General features: G+C 33.7%; 4 protein-coding genes across 4 annotated transcripts; 2 read left to right on the forward strand and 2 right to left on the reverse strand.

Moving 5' to 3' along the window:
- Window positions 1–522: 522 nt before the first annotated feature.
- LOC120777901 lies at window positions 523–6,222 on the reverse strand. The gene is made up of 3 exons (XM_040109486.1): window positions 6,100–6,222; window positions 3,899–4,406; window positions 523–1,848 (listed from the first exon to the last, which is right to left on the reverse strand). Exons 1-3 carry the CDS (start codon window positions 6,220–6,222, stop codon window positions 1,277–1,279), a joined length of 1,203 nt encoding a protein of 400 aa, XP_039965420.1. The 3' UTR covers window positions 523–1,276.
- Window positions 6,223–7,342: 1,120 nt separating this feature from the next.
- Window positions 7,343–8,577, forward strand: LOC120766291 (zinc finger CCHC domain-containing protein 10). Its single transcript, XM_040091694.1, has 2 exons — window positions 7,343–7,574; window positions 7,635–8,577. Exons 1-2 carry the CDS (start codon window positions 7,501–7,503, stop codon window positions 8,161–8,163), a joined length of 603 nt encoding a protein of 200 aa, XP_039947628.1. The 5' UTR covers window positions 7,343–7,500; the 3' UTR covers window positions 8,164–8,577.
- On the reverse strand, window positions 8,472–9,282 carry LOC120766292. The gene is made up of 2 exons (XM_040091695.1): window positions 9,075–9,282; window positions 8,472–9,012 (listed from the first exon to the last, which is right to left on the reverse strand). The coding sequence occupies exons 1-2, from the start codon at window positions 9,204–9,206 to the stop codon at window positions 8,740–8,742; spliced, it is 405 nt and encodes a 134-aa protein (XP_039947629.1). The 5' UTR covers window positions 9,207–9,282; the 3' UTR covers window positions 8,472–8,739.
- A 329-nt stretch (window positions 9,283–9,611) lies between these two features.
- On the forward strand, window positions 9,612–11,433 carry LOC120782763. The gene is made up of 2 exons (XM_040115225.1): window positions 9,612–9,826; window positions 9,893–11,433. Exon 2 carries the CDS (start codon window positions 9,908–9,910, stop codon window positions 11,033–11,035), a length of 1,128 nt encoding a protein of 375 aa, XP_039971159.1. The 5' UTR covers window positions 9,612–9,826; window positions 9,893–9,907; the 3' UTR covers window positions 11,036–11,433.
- The last annotated feature ends 2,893 nt before the right edge of the window (window positions 11,434–14,326 follow it).

The raw sequence follows: 14,326 nt of genomic DNA on the forward strand, positions 1-14,326 counted from the left end.
AACATCGAATTGGTGTGGTTTTTGGGTTGGTGAAATCAACGGACCATATTTCTTCAAAAATGATGCCGGTGAGAACGTAATCGCCATTGGCGACCGTTATAGCGCCTTGATTACCCACTATTTGATTCCTGAAATTGAAGCTTGTGATCTCGACGAGATTTGGTTTCAACAAGACGAAACTACTTCCCACACGCCGCATCAATCAATGGATTTATTGAAAGAACACTTCCGTGAGCAGTTAATTTCGCATTTTGGGCGAACCCATTGGTCACCAAGATCGTGTAACATTACACCGTTTTTTCCTCATGGTATATGTAAAGTCTAAAGTCTATATGGAAAATCCCGCTTCGATTCTGTCCTTGGAGCAAAACATTCGCCAGTTACCAATCGAAATACGAGAACGAGTCATCGAAAATTGGACTCAACGAATGGACCATCTGAGATGTAGCTGCGGCCAACATTTGAAAGAGATAATCTTCAAAAAATAAACACCAAAGAATGTTCTCGCGAATGATTAAAAATATTTCCCATAAAGTTTGAAGTTTCTGTGTTTTTCCTTAAAAAAAGTAGGGAACCTTTAAATGGTTCACCCTTTAGTTGTCCACTTATGGTTATCATAGCAAGCACTGATTACCGGTTTACGATTTATGTAAGAGTGTGAGTCTCTACGCTGACCTTTTTGGTTTAACCTAACCTAAATGTCTACATTTGTAATGTTTTTTATATATAGTGATTTAGAAAAATTAACTACATACCTTAAAGAAGTCTTATTATACGTCACAATACCTAAAAAAGTTCGGAAGTTTAAGTATAAGAAATTTGCTTTACACTCGTAACAATAAGCGATTCTACAATGTAGAATGTATGATACTAAGCTCTCCCTTATCCGTTCTCTTTCTTTAATATCTGTATTTTTGTTGTAATGAAGTATTTCTTAAATGTGCGTCCCATGCGTACATTAAAAATTAGTTTGTACACTATTATGCAAACTATATTAAACAAATAGTTCATAAAATCTTACAGTGCTTGAATAGTATATTTCCAAAATATTACGTTTGTTTTTATTATCACCTGATAAAATGCCGAATCACCACTTCGTTCACTTTCTAGCCAAAAAAATTACGATTCTCTTGCTGCTACAATAATTATCTTATATCACTATCCTTTCGACGGTTTGTGTTCACTATTGAGTTGTAAATACATACACTTATACATACGTGTACATAGGCATTATGTACTATGTAGGCATATTCTTCATTTTGCAATCTTTGGGCGCTTAGAGCGATAGCTCTTCCGTTGAGGTATTTACATGTACACGTGGCACATCGTGTGTCGGTTGTATATCCATTAGTATGACGACCTCGTACGGACTACAGTCGGAGAGATGTAGAAATGAGCATAACCAACCGTAGAAGCCCTTCTCAATATCGGCTACCTCATTTAACCAACTATTAAGCTGCAAACTCAATTGTGCGATGCCCGAATAGAGGCCTAGACCCAGTGTGCACACGAGTATGCCGACGGGATAGGCGAGTATTAGTATAGGTGACATAAAAAATTTATATATACACGATTTCTCCTCATTGAAGTAGTTGAACATATTATACCAGGTTAATGTGCCGATATAAAATGAATAAATGCTTGAGATTACAGTTATGAATGGAAGACATATTAACGACAGAATTAGGATATGTAAACCAGTTTTCGGTGTACAGGTGCAACATAAGTTTTGCTTCTTATTCACTTGTGCAGCGGCCGCAACTGCATTGATCTGCTCCAATTCCTCACGACTGATATTGATTTGTAAATCGACGCTTTGACCCTTTTTGCGGCCACGCTTAATTGTACCTGGGTTGGAAAGATGATAGAAAAAATCATATTATTTTTATGAAGCACAACAATGTTTCGTGAGTCAAGAGAGACTGTTAGCATCCCAACTAGGTTTACAAATATTTAGGGGTGAAAAAGAAAATGTTTTTTTTTTGTTTTTATATAATATTCAGTTTTATTTAGAATCTGTCTCCTTACTTAAATGATAATGATTAAATTTGCTGACAAAAACAATAAAAAATATTTTACATAAATGAAAAAGAGATCTATTGAATCGAAGGGTAGATCTAATGAAAGGTATCTCTTAGTCTCCTGCATTGTTGACCATTATCCAGCAGTTGCAAAGCAAGTCCGTTAACATAGTTCTGCAATCCAGAGGGGTAACGACTACTAAATTTTCCAAAATTTTCTTTTATAGTGGGCATTTATAAGTCTGGATGGAGGACATAATTTCTAACACAATCGAAGAACTTTATTTTGAAAGCCTTGAATAATTTTAAATTTTGAATCAGTTGAGCTTCTCTAGATTTGAATCACATATGACCAGATCGGTCTAAGTACTGACTTATGTATGTACATATGTATATACAACTATGAGCAAAAACTAGTAAGACTTTGTTCATAATTTTAAAATTCTTAATTTATTCTTAAAAATTTATGCAGTCCCTCTCAAAGTGATCCCCTTTGGCCCCAATGCACTTGTGCCAACGTTTTTTCCAATCCTCGAAACAGTTGTTAAACTCAATTTCCGCAATGACCTTCAATGCGCCCAGCGATTCATGTTTAATGTCTCCAATTGACTCAAAACGGTTTACTAGGAGCGGTCATTTGAGTTTGCCGCATAGCCAGAAGTCACAAGGAACAAATCAGGCGAATACGGTGGTTGCGGAACGATATGGGTTGAAAATTTGCCGAGAAACTCACGAAGTATGCAGTATGAGACGGTGCTTAATCGTCGTGCAAAACCCAAAAGTTGACGGCCCATAATCCCGTCCTCTTTTTACGAATAGCTTCCCGCAAGCGACGCATAACACTCAAATAGCATTCCTTGTTGACAGTTTTGTCGGTCAATAATCGAAGAAAACTGTCAACATAACCTGATTCTTTACCAGCTTTGACGTAGTTTCGTCTTCAGCTCACCATTGCTGCGATATTCGGCCGACTGATCGTCTGATTCCGGGTCGTAAGCATAGCTTCAAGCCTCATCGTTAGTAATAATATATTTCATTAAAACCTGGAACCCTCGGAAAGCATTATTTCACGGACGTTAACGCGACGCTGTTTTTTCGAAAATTTTTGTGATTGTTGAACTATGTACTTTCACTTTTCTTTGGTCCAAATTATCTTGCAAAATGGTTTTCATTGAAAAAATCAAAAAATCGCCGAATGCACTTTATGTACTTCAGAAAGACAAACGTATACTATACACTGATTATTTTGATAGGCCATTTGACTCAGATGCCACTGACAGTCATACCACCCTAGAAAAAAAATATTTCGACGAATGGATTTTCGCGTGAAATATAAATTAAAAAGTCTTATTATTGGTCTTATTTTGGCCTACAGTGGTATAAGTAGCTTGTTCTTTAGACTGAGACGAAATTTTGACCTTAGTGGCAGGGTTATCCGCATAGGTTGCAGTAATTGTGGAGTCATTCATAGGGAGGTCAGCCGTGTACAGAATAGAGCACTAGCGCCAGATTTTACTTGAGGTAAACCAGCGCGTGTGGGTCTGAGATTCGACTCAGCATCACGACACCGGATGTAGAACGGCCGATTATGACGGTAAATGTGACTATTTTCTTTAAGGAAAACTAATCAAACACAATAAAAAATTAACGTTTATTGCGATTGTAGTTATTGTAAGAGCTGACAAGACATCAACAAAAAAAGCATTTGGCACCCATAAGATAAGAAGTATATACTGCTTTTGAGCGCAATGTAGTGAAATCTAGACAAAGCTACAAGATCTAAAATTAGATCTGTGCTACTTGAGCAATAACTCTTTCGACCAATGATGTAAAAATTTAAAATGAAGAGTTTAGCAGCTCGCTCTCTTACAACTTACCTGTCATAGTCAGATAGTTACTATCCATTGACCTTCTCGTATTATACCGCTCCAAACTATGCATATCAACATTCAAAACGCTCGTTTCACCTGATTCCAGATCTTCATAGTTGGTTATTTCCGGCGATTCCCGCTGGCTGCGTATATGCGACGGATCGGTGCGTATATTTACACGTTTCTTCGACGAAGAGCGATTACTAAGACAATCGTGCGATTTTGCGTCCAAACTACTCTCTGAGTAACTGCTCGGCGTAACTGTGCTGCTTTCATGGCGATTTGTCGATTTTGTGCCCTGTGAAACGCTTTCGAAGTTCTGTAATTCATTATCATCCTCATAAATATTATCCACAGATTGTGTAGATTTGTGTGTCGACTGGTTATCGACAGCGTCTCCATTGCTTTGTGCTCCTGGTATTTGTGGCAGTGGTTGTTTGTTTTTCAATATCAATGATGTTTTAAGTAAGTCCTCATCAAGTGCCGGGTTAGAAGGGGAGAGTTTTTGTCGATTCTGGAAGTTGAAGAGAAAATATACAAAATAAGGTTTGTAAAAAATAAAATTGTTATTATATATATTTGGTGTGTTTTATGCAAACAATCTCGAATATCGATTATTAACAACTATGTTTGGGTCAAAATGTGAATGTACTAAAGTAAGAAAGTGTTCGTTTGTCGCGGACGCCGTTATCGGCCTGTTATGCAAAACGTTTTTATTTGACGAGGTGACTTTATGAAAATATTAATTGTTCTACGACAGCCGGTTCTACGTTAGGGTTGCTCCGTATCCTCCTGACTTGTGTTAATGTCAACCCGGGCCTGGAGGATTTTTTCTGCTGCGTCTGCGCTAAAAGGCTCCACCTCGGTTAGGTGTAATGCATGCAATGGATGGAGCCATGTTCTGACTTGCTTAGGCCTTAAGACACATAGGGAGAAGACCACGAGATAGCTAGATAGTAAAAATTTAGGTTTTGCACTGCGACTTACGGTATATTGTGCCCACCCCTATATTACATATGGTACAATCCAGAGTTAGGTGTTCCGGGGTTTCCTGTTCCATGTCACAGAACGGGCACATTGCTCAAAAGGATATGCCCATGTTGGGCAAGTGCTGCCTGAGCCCGGTTGCACATTGATAGGCGGTTCAACATTCCTATACACTCCTTAACTGAAAGCGATTTAACCTCATACGCTGAGATCGCCTTTAGTGCCGCTTGACAGTCGTTAATTATGGCGATACTCTGGTTGCGATAGTTGCGACGGAGATTGAGCTCTGCACATTGACTTATAGCAAAAACTTCTGCTTGAACATGTACCACTGGATAGTGCTGCCTCTCAGCAGTATGTCGAGCGTGGAGTCATTCCACTCCGCCTTACTGCCTAGAGTAATTAAATTTTAATTTCTTTGTAAAGTTAATCCTCCTTGTAACGCCGTTCCTTGGAAGAAGAAACAGGGCCTTAGGACCTTCATTTTTTTGAGACTACATTATCTTCCTGAAACCCTCTGTTCCCATTAGCGGCATGGTATGTTTTACTATCTGTTTAATCACTGGATGCAGCGGTGTGAGCTCCAGCATAACTTCAAATCCAACTCCCTGCCACCGAGTGTTAGGGGCCTCAAGCCCGGAAGATATCTTCGCATAGTAAAATGGACCACGGTAGACCATGTAGTGTGCCTCTACGGCAGTGTAATCTATATCAATTTCGCGCACTGCACCGCGACTCCATACGAGAGGCCAACAATGCACCCTACGGTACATAGGAGGTCATTACTCTGGTTCTGAACCTCCTCTCTCCGTACATACTCATTTTATGCTATCCTAAATCTCAGTCTAAAAATCTTCGAGGAAATCTAAACTCGACGGTTTTCGAACTAAGCACTTTTTGTTACTGTAATTTATAGTATAGCATTCATAATCCAACCACACATTAGTCAGAATTGTACTGTGTAATTTCTCTTTGTCTGCAACGAAAGCAAAAGTTGAGCTGAAAATGCACTTTACAATGTCGGAGTCGATGTCTGTTAGCTACTTTTACCCTACTTTCATGTTTGCATTAGTATTGCTTCACACACACAGTCACACACTCACACGTACACACGAAAGCGAACAAATTCGAAAAGTTAAGAAAAAAATTATAAAATGTTCACTATAAAGTAAATGCGAACTTTATTTGAAACTATTTTTGTATATGTAATAAAATCCTACCTGTACATTAACTATGTGGTCCACATAGTTTTGTGCGCCATTCACTTTTTTCGATGTCTGTCGCTTTCGAGGTGGAATAAAAACAGGGCGTTCCTCGCCACTTACTGCACTTTTACTAACCATTATCGCTCAAAACACAATTCTTAGGCTCTTCTGCGCGAATTATTAATTAATTATGAAAATAAGTTTCACAATATCAATTTCGAAATATAATAAATATTATTTAAACACTTTTTTCTCTATTTTATAATAACTCTTCTTTCAAATTTGAATATTTTCCACACATTTTATAAATTATTTATCGAACCGTAGGTATTTTCTATTGATTATTAAATACATTTGCAACCATCACTTAAAAATTTAACACACCCAAATTCTTTATATCCGTTTCGGTATATTTTAACTGCATGCCAACTGTCGCAGGAACTAAAGTGAATGAATAGACCACTTGCACTTGCCAAATATTTACATGTGTTTGTGTATGCGTGAGGGTGAAAGGACATTTTGCCATTATTTCTTCCGCTGCGATTGATGCTGCTGCTGTTGCTTTTTGCCGTGTCCATTTATTGATTTTTCGCCATTTACGTCCTTGTTCCGATTCTTGTTATTATGCACACCGCTTTCGCAAGCACCGAAGTAAACAAAAACAAACATAGACCGCAGGCACCTTCGTTGTATGACAAAAACAAAGAAGGTAACATTTGCTTGTGTGTTCTGTGAATTAAGGAGAAAAACAGAAATGGTAAAGGAGTTCTTCAAAAGAGAAGGAAATTGCAAAATAAACAGTGCAATTGTTTTTTATGTTTTGTTGTTTACTTTGTAGCATGTGAGGAGAAATATGATACAAGGAAAGTGCGAAAAAATACGAATTGAAAAAGGAAAATAGCAATGAAAAACACGATAATTACTGATAAAAATTAGTGACGTCATATATATCTATATAGTCATACAGTTATAGAAAAAACATAAAAATGCTTAATTTTTCGGCTAAAGATTTTATGATACATTTTTACAATGTCAATATTTCTTTAGCAACACGCTTCAAATAAAATAGTTGCCAGTTTTTTATTATTTATATGTATTTTATTTACTTTAGCAATTGTTTATTGCAAATACTTCTGATTTTTTTTTCAATAGTCAATCGCATTTGCAGATATCAAGAATAGTCTACATTATTTAGTATCGATAAACGATTATTAATCGAAAATAATTTACACTTTTCATGCAGTAATGGCAACACTGTTTGCACTTAGGCAAGGCTGCAAAAAATAAATAAAAGCATCGACATATCAATGTTTTGGATATTTCATTTCTATAAATTTGTTTAACATATATAGACGAAACTATTTTCATTTTGCGTGCATAAAAATACTGTGAGAAAATACCCTTGTGTGATAGGGAATGTCAATGCACCTAAAAAGCATACAAATGACGCTTGTTGGTCTTGCTGCTCGTAAACTTTCTATAAAAAAGCGGTAAGTTACACGTTGTTTCATATATAATGAGTTTATAATAAATTAAATTGTTTCTTTTAGTAATGCCACACTGGCGGCTGCTTTCCCAAATGGTGTACGTTGTCAGAAATGCTTACAACTTGGGCACTGGTCTTATGAATGTAAAGAGAAACGTAAATATGTGCATCGGAGTTCACGTACCAAACAACTTAAAAAGCGCCTGGCTGAAAAAGTAAACACTGAAAGTAATGACAGTGGCACAACTAGCGCATTAACAAAATCGGCAAAAGCAAAGCGTTCAAAGCGTACACGAACTTCTTCCGGATCTTCAGCAGGCGATGCATCGAAGGGATCAAATTCAGACACACAATCTTCCTCAGGCTCAAACCATAGTAGTTCGTCGGATTCAGACGAAGATTCTTCTAGTGATAGCAGTTCTTCAGATTCAGATAGTGATAGTGATAGTAGTGATACCGGTTCTGGCAGTGATTCTAGCGAATCAGGCACAAGTAATTCGAGCGATTCAAGCGACTCATCCAGCTCCGATGAGGCACCAAAAAAGAAAAGAAGCCGACGCACCTCTAGTTCATCCAGTGATGATGACATTTGATTGAAACATTAACAAGACAAGACATATTCTGAGAAGAACCATAATTAGCTTTAGTAGTATAAGTTGGTAATGCAAAACACTGATGTTATATTGTTCTGATCATACAGATGTATTTATATAGGTAAACAATTATTTAGTCACACAGTAAACTTGCAGGATATTTCAGTTATATGGTTTTCCTTAAAACCATAGATTATACCGGGTAAAAATTACTATAATAATTGATGTATAATTATCCAACTTTAAACTACTTGTATACATACACTCCAAATGATTTCATTTCTTCCCTTATTGTTTCAAACTATAAATGTGTGTATGTATTTTTATTTAGGTTGAAATCTCACAATGTTAGATATTACATTATTCAACTTAGTAAACATCAGCTAAATAAATAGAAAAAAACGAATTTGCATATTCAAGAAGATATTATTTATATAAATATTGAAATGTATACGTAATTGAATCAATCACAAATTGTATGTGCAAGTGTAATAAAAATGTGTAAGTATTTCGGAAGAACTCGAACTTAGCCTTCAATTTACTGTAATTTCATTGACTTGATCTACCAAGTTAATACTAAACGTCGTCGTCCTCCTCTTCTTCTATGTTATTGTTACATGATGCTGTGTTTAAATATATAATCTGTTTATTAATAATAACTGCATCGATTTGCGCGTTATCCTGGGCTGGTGGTTCGCATGTCATGTTATGTGGCAATTGAGCGAGTAATAAACTGGCTTGCGAACTGGTGCTGGGCTGCTCTTGTTCGCTTGGATTATTTAGATTTGCTGCTTGCATATTTTCACTTAAAGCTGCTGCTGCTCCTGCTTTTAACTGTAATTCTTCTACCTATCATGTTAAAATAGTTAGTTAAATATATAAATTCAACACTTTAATTGAATTTTACTTACTTTCAGTTCGTTTATGGCTTCATTAACTCTTCCCAGTATGGTTTCCAGCTCTTTTTGAATCTTGCAGAGCTGCAGCTGTTCCTTTTGTATTTTTGTATTGTTTACAATACTTGCATTCGAGTGTCTTCCCATTTTAAAACATTAATTTAATCGAGCAACGATATTGTTTTGAACTCTATTCTCTTTTTCTGGTCATTTTCTGTTTACAATGAAGACGTCTCTCATCTCTTCCAAAGGCTAAACAGCATTGCCATACAAAATATACTGAAAACATTTAGATTTATTTAATTTTAACTTACTAACACTCACCAAAATGTAATACTAAATAAATATAATAAAGCATATCGTGGTTGGATATCATACTATCTATAACAAAAAAATATTTTATTTAAAAAATTTCAGTAAACTTTGAAAAGTTTCCCCTTTTTCGTTTGACGTTTTGAAATATTCTCTTATAAATAATGGCAACACTAATAAACAGCTGCTTAATTCATTCATATTAAAATATATTCTCGCATTAAACCAAACAAAATTCGAGTACAACTAATAAAATTTGTGCTGTAAAATCTAATTTTCAAAATATACTGAAGATCAACTAAAGCATTAAATGCATATTAGAAAGTTAAATAAATAATAAAACAAGCTCTAGCCGACAACAAAAGTATAAGGTGACGAACAATACGAGAATCAAAGTCCAACAATTTATTGGATTAACAAAATTGCTGGTTGAATTTTTAGATATAAAAGCGGAGGTAGGTAGAAAATAAAATCTTTAGATCAGCATTAGGGACGCTAATCACAGTACCGTCTTTATTTAGATACAGTTTCAAGCAATGACAGAACAAGAAGCATTGCTTCAACAAAGTAGTAGTATGACCTCGACGTATATGACTCCACAAGAAGAGGCATTACAAGCACTTTGCAAAAAATTGTTGAAATCTAGATTCTTTCGCGGCTACTATGAAGAACGTCGTTTCGTGGATTCTGTAGCGGGCTACAGAGATATAGTTGATCTACATCGTGGGGAACGTGATTTGGAGCTTTTATTGCTAGACATTAGAAGTAAATTACAAATTTTTTACCAACATTCACCACAGGTATGGATTGGCATAACGCACGGTGCTTTTATGGGAGTAACACCTAAAAAGAATACACTCGATACACATATATGGGTACAACTACAGGAAGTTGCATTTGGCCATTACTGGTTCAGTATAAAAAGCATACGCTTTCGAAGGAATGAAGTGATATTAAAGTTAAATGTTGTGCGCAATGTAGAAGCTGATTCACTCATTGAAAGAACTAAAATATCAACGTCTACGCTAATGTACGCTAAAGATGCTTTAAAATTGCCGTTCACAACAGACAATTCAGTAAATGCATTAAATAATGCGCCAAAGCTTAGCGAGGATATGTTGAGTGGTCCTATAGTAATACAACCGGAAGTGCTACAAATCGGTTATGAAGACTTCGTTAATATTGTACGCAACTGGGGTACAACCATAAAACATTCAGTATATGATTTTATGTCGAATGATATAAACAAAGATAATATAAAGGATTTCCTGCAATTTCTGGGCTTAGTTGTGATCTCTCTGTTGACCGGCAGTGTAGTGGCTATCAAGTATTTAGGTACTTTTGCATTGCGTTTTATGTTTGAATTCACCCGCTTTACGCATGTTATGACACCAATCATCCTAAAAGTAATAGAGGCGATAAATAAAATTATTGGTGGATTTTATATATTGCTAGCAATGATTTGGAAGGATGCATTTATGAAAAAAAGAATGACAGCCACACAACAACTGCAAGATTTTAATGCACAACCGCCCAGAGAATTGAAAGCCATAGAATACAATCGACAGCAATACAAAAGTAATTTTGAATATAATATACGGCAACCGCCTGTGATGCGCTCTAGTATGGGTCCCTTTACGGAGTTTGAACGAAAATTTCAATAAAGTGATATTCCGCCGGCGAATTTTAGAACAAATTTATTTATGAATCTTAATGATAGATATACATTGTAGCACTAAATTGATTGCCTGATAATAGAATAAATCATAATTGAACGAAAGGCGAGCATTCCTTATAATGTATGTAAATAAAATGCATCCATATGAAAACGGCAAAATAATTTAAAAAATGTGCTGAGAGAATTAACAAAAAATTTAAAAGAAATGTTATATTTTTTATTACTCAACTAGTGGCATTATTTGTATAAAGTATACACGTGATAAAGTTATTGAACATCATCGCTAACAAATGGTGTTGAGGTGCTTGTGCTGAAATGAACGCTAGATGAACTAAAGTTGAATGAATACATATTTGCAATCACAATAACAAGTAATTTAGATAAGCTAAAGATAGATTTTATCTGTTTTAGACAAATAATTATATCTTTGCTTATATTTTACTCAAATATTTATTATAGTTATTCAACTGTAGTTAGCCTAACGTTCATTTTGGTTCAATTTATTATATTAGACATATGCAGTTTACAATTATGTCACGACTTAAAAAGAAATTAATTGTGAATCACTTTGAAAATGTAATAAAAATAAAAAGCAACAATTGTAAATATAAAATCATTTATGGCTTATTTTGTAAAATTGTGGACTCTATGCACGTACATCGAACGAATTTGGATTATATATTAATATTGACCTACTACTACTTACCGAGCCAAACGCCGAAATAACTGCGTTCCAACCCTGTTTTGATTATTTTAATGTACAACGACGGCCTTTCCGCACTTTATGTTTAAATTTAAATAGTATTGTATTTACGTATATAATTTCTATACATTTAAATAATTTTTGATTTAAAAGTTCTTAAAATAGAACACACACGCAAAGTTATATTGGTTTATTTATTTAAAATTTTAACAATAAATGCATTTGTACGAAAAGTATTAACCATAAAGGGACCTGTTTTTTATTTAATAAAATATTTATAACTTTTATTTTTATCAAAATAAACCAGCGTTGCAAATTACGCATATAAAAATAAAATAATATTTGAATGAAATATTTTTCTTGAAATTACGGAATTCTTAATTAAACATGATTTTAAATTTTTAATCCCTAATTCCGAATTAAAAAATAAAGAAAAGTAAATTTTATGAAAATATTTTCCATTTTGAACTACAGCTTGCACAGATACATTATTTTCACTGATATTGTTGTTGTTGTAGCGGCAGAATTCTGCCGAGTTGACAGTCCTTAACCAGATAAAAAATCCGGGTCAGCGCCGATGACATAGACCCGACTGTCGTGGAAACAGGATGCTCTATCTTTAATGCTCTAGCGCACTGGTCGGCAAACTTACTCAACCAAACAATTTATATAATATATCATTAACTATTAATTCTGTATTTGATTTTAAAATAAAATTAAAAATTCTTAGCATTACATTAACTGGATTTTCAGTTTTTATGCTTAAAATCGTTGATTAAAATTTTAATTTTTATTCATAGATTTAAATCTTGGATAAAAAAATAAATTGTAAATAATGAATTTAATTTAATCTCAAAATTTTAATTTAAAAAATCGCAATCCTGCTATATCGAATAGATCAAAAATAATTTTATTTTTATAATTAATTAAAAGGTTAATTTTTAAAAATTTTAAAATGTCAAAAAAAATTATTTATTTTTTTTTAAATGCTATGATATGTCTAGAATATTTTGCTAAAGTTTCATGGCAATCCAATAAAAGTTTAGGAGATAGAATCCTTGATAAAGCGGCCCGTCATGCTAGAACGGTTGGCTACTTCAATCTTTGATCGTGTTTTTCTAGAAACAACGTTTTTAAAATCGATGCTTGCGATTTCTCACAAACTAGTGAGGTGATCTTAATGAAATTTTGCACAATTCTATTCCTAACAGTTGTTTCTATCACCTGAAACAAATTGAGTTAGAAATAGGGTCTCATATCTTGGGTAGTCGAAAAAGTCTTTTCGTATTTTTTAATATTTATAAATAAACAAATATGTACCATTTTGGTGGACCACTTTTAGCCATTTTTCTGCTAGAGACATTATTCCATCAGTATAAAACTTTTATCAGTGTAAATCGAAATTTCGAAATTTCCAGAAGCGAGCGAACCATTGTTGTGCCACACGAACTGATAAACATTATCTCCGTAAAATTCACACATTTCTTGGGTGGCTTGCGTGGCACTCTTCCCTTTTTTATACAAAAATTTCAAAATATAGCGAACTTTTTAATTATTTTCCCTAATTTTTAAACGCCTGCAACTTTCTTTCAGCTTCCCCGAATTTAATTTTTTTTATTGATGCTTAAAATCGCACCTTTCTAAAACTATTCGATATAACACAATGTGATTGGTAGCACAGGAGATACACGACTGCAACGACATCTATTGACAAAATACGAAAAGACTTTTTCGACTACTTAATATATTTATGTATGTATGTATATATGTATGTATATGTTTTCCACCTTAACCAAACTTAGCTCTTCCTTAGTTGCTTTACTTACTGTTTGTCTATGCAAATACATATAAACTTCCGAGTTTCCAAACAATTTTTGTAGTCATAATCATTAATATCTTTATTTAATTCGCATAATACATAATAATCATAATAGTAATTATAATAATTGTAATCTGTTTATACATAAGTAATTATATAATAATAATAATAATATTGTGGTTGTTTACACTTTCACTTCTCATTTACGCTTTTGCATTGTTTGCATACGTGTTGTTGGTTTGTTTCTTTAAATAGTTTTTGTTTTTTTTTATAATTTGTTTTACTTTTAATTAGTTATTTATATATATTATATGTATATATTATTTGTTTATTTTTATTTTTATCTTTTTCTACTATATGTCTTAAATTTCTTTACACATTAATTTCAAATGCATCAATTCATCTTTATATCGATTTAAACAATGTTTTTTTTTGTTTTGTTTTTGTTTTTAATTTGTGTTTTATCAATTAATTTGTGTATATGTATTTTATATTTTTATTAAATTACTTTTTTAATTGTGTATATATAAATATTTTGTTTTTTATTTTGTTTAACAAAAAAGTTTATTCCCTTTGAAGCATTTCGCAGTATTTGCTACTTTTCTTGTTCTTGCTTGCACTCTCCCAATTTTTTTAGCTCTCTCGTGGTGAACTTTAATGACAACTTTTTATTTGTTTTTTTCCTTTTCAAGTTACTTATACATAAACATAATTATGTATATGTATATGTGTGTATGTATATTTTTGTATGCATA

This window comes from Bactrocera tryoni, chromosome 1 (genome assembly GCF_016617805.1).
Source record: "Bactrocera tryoni isolate S06 chromosome 1, CSIRO_BtryS06_freeze2, whole genome shotgun sequence".
NCBI lineage: Eukaryota > Metazoa > Arthropoda > Insecta > Diptera > Tephritidae > Bactrocera > Bactrocera tryoni.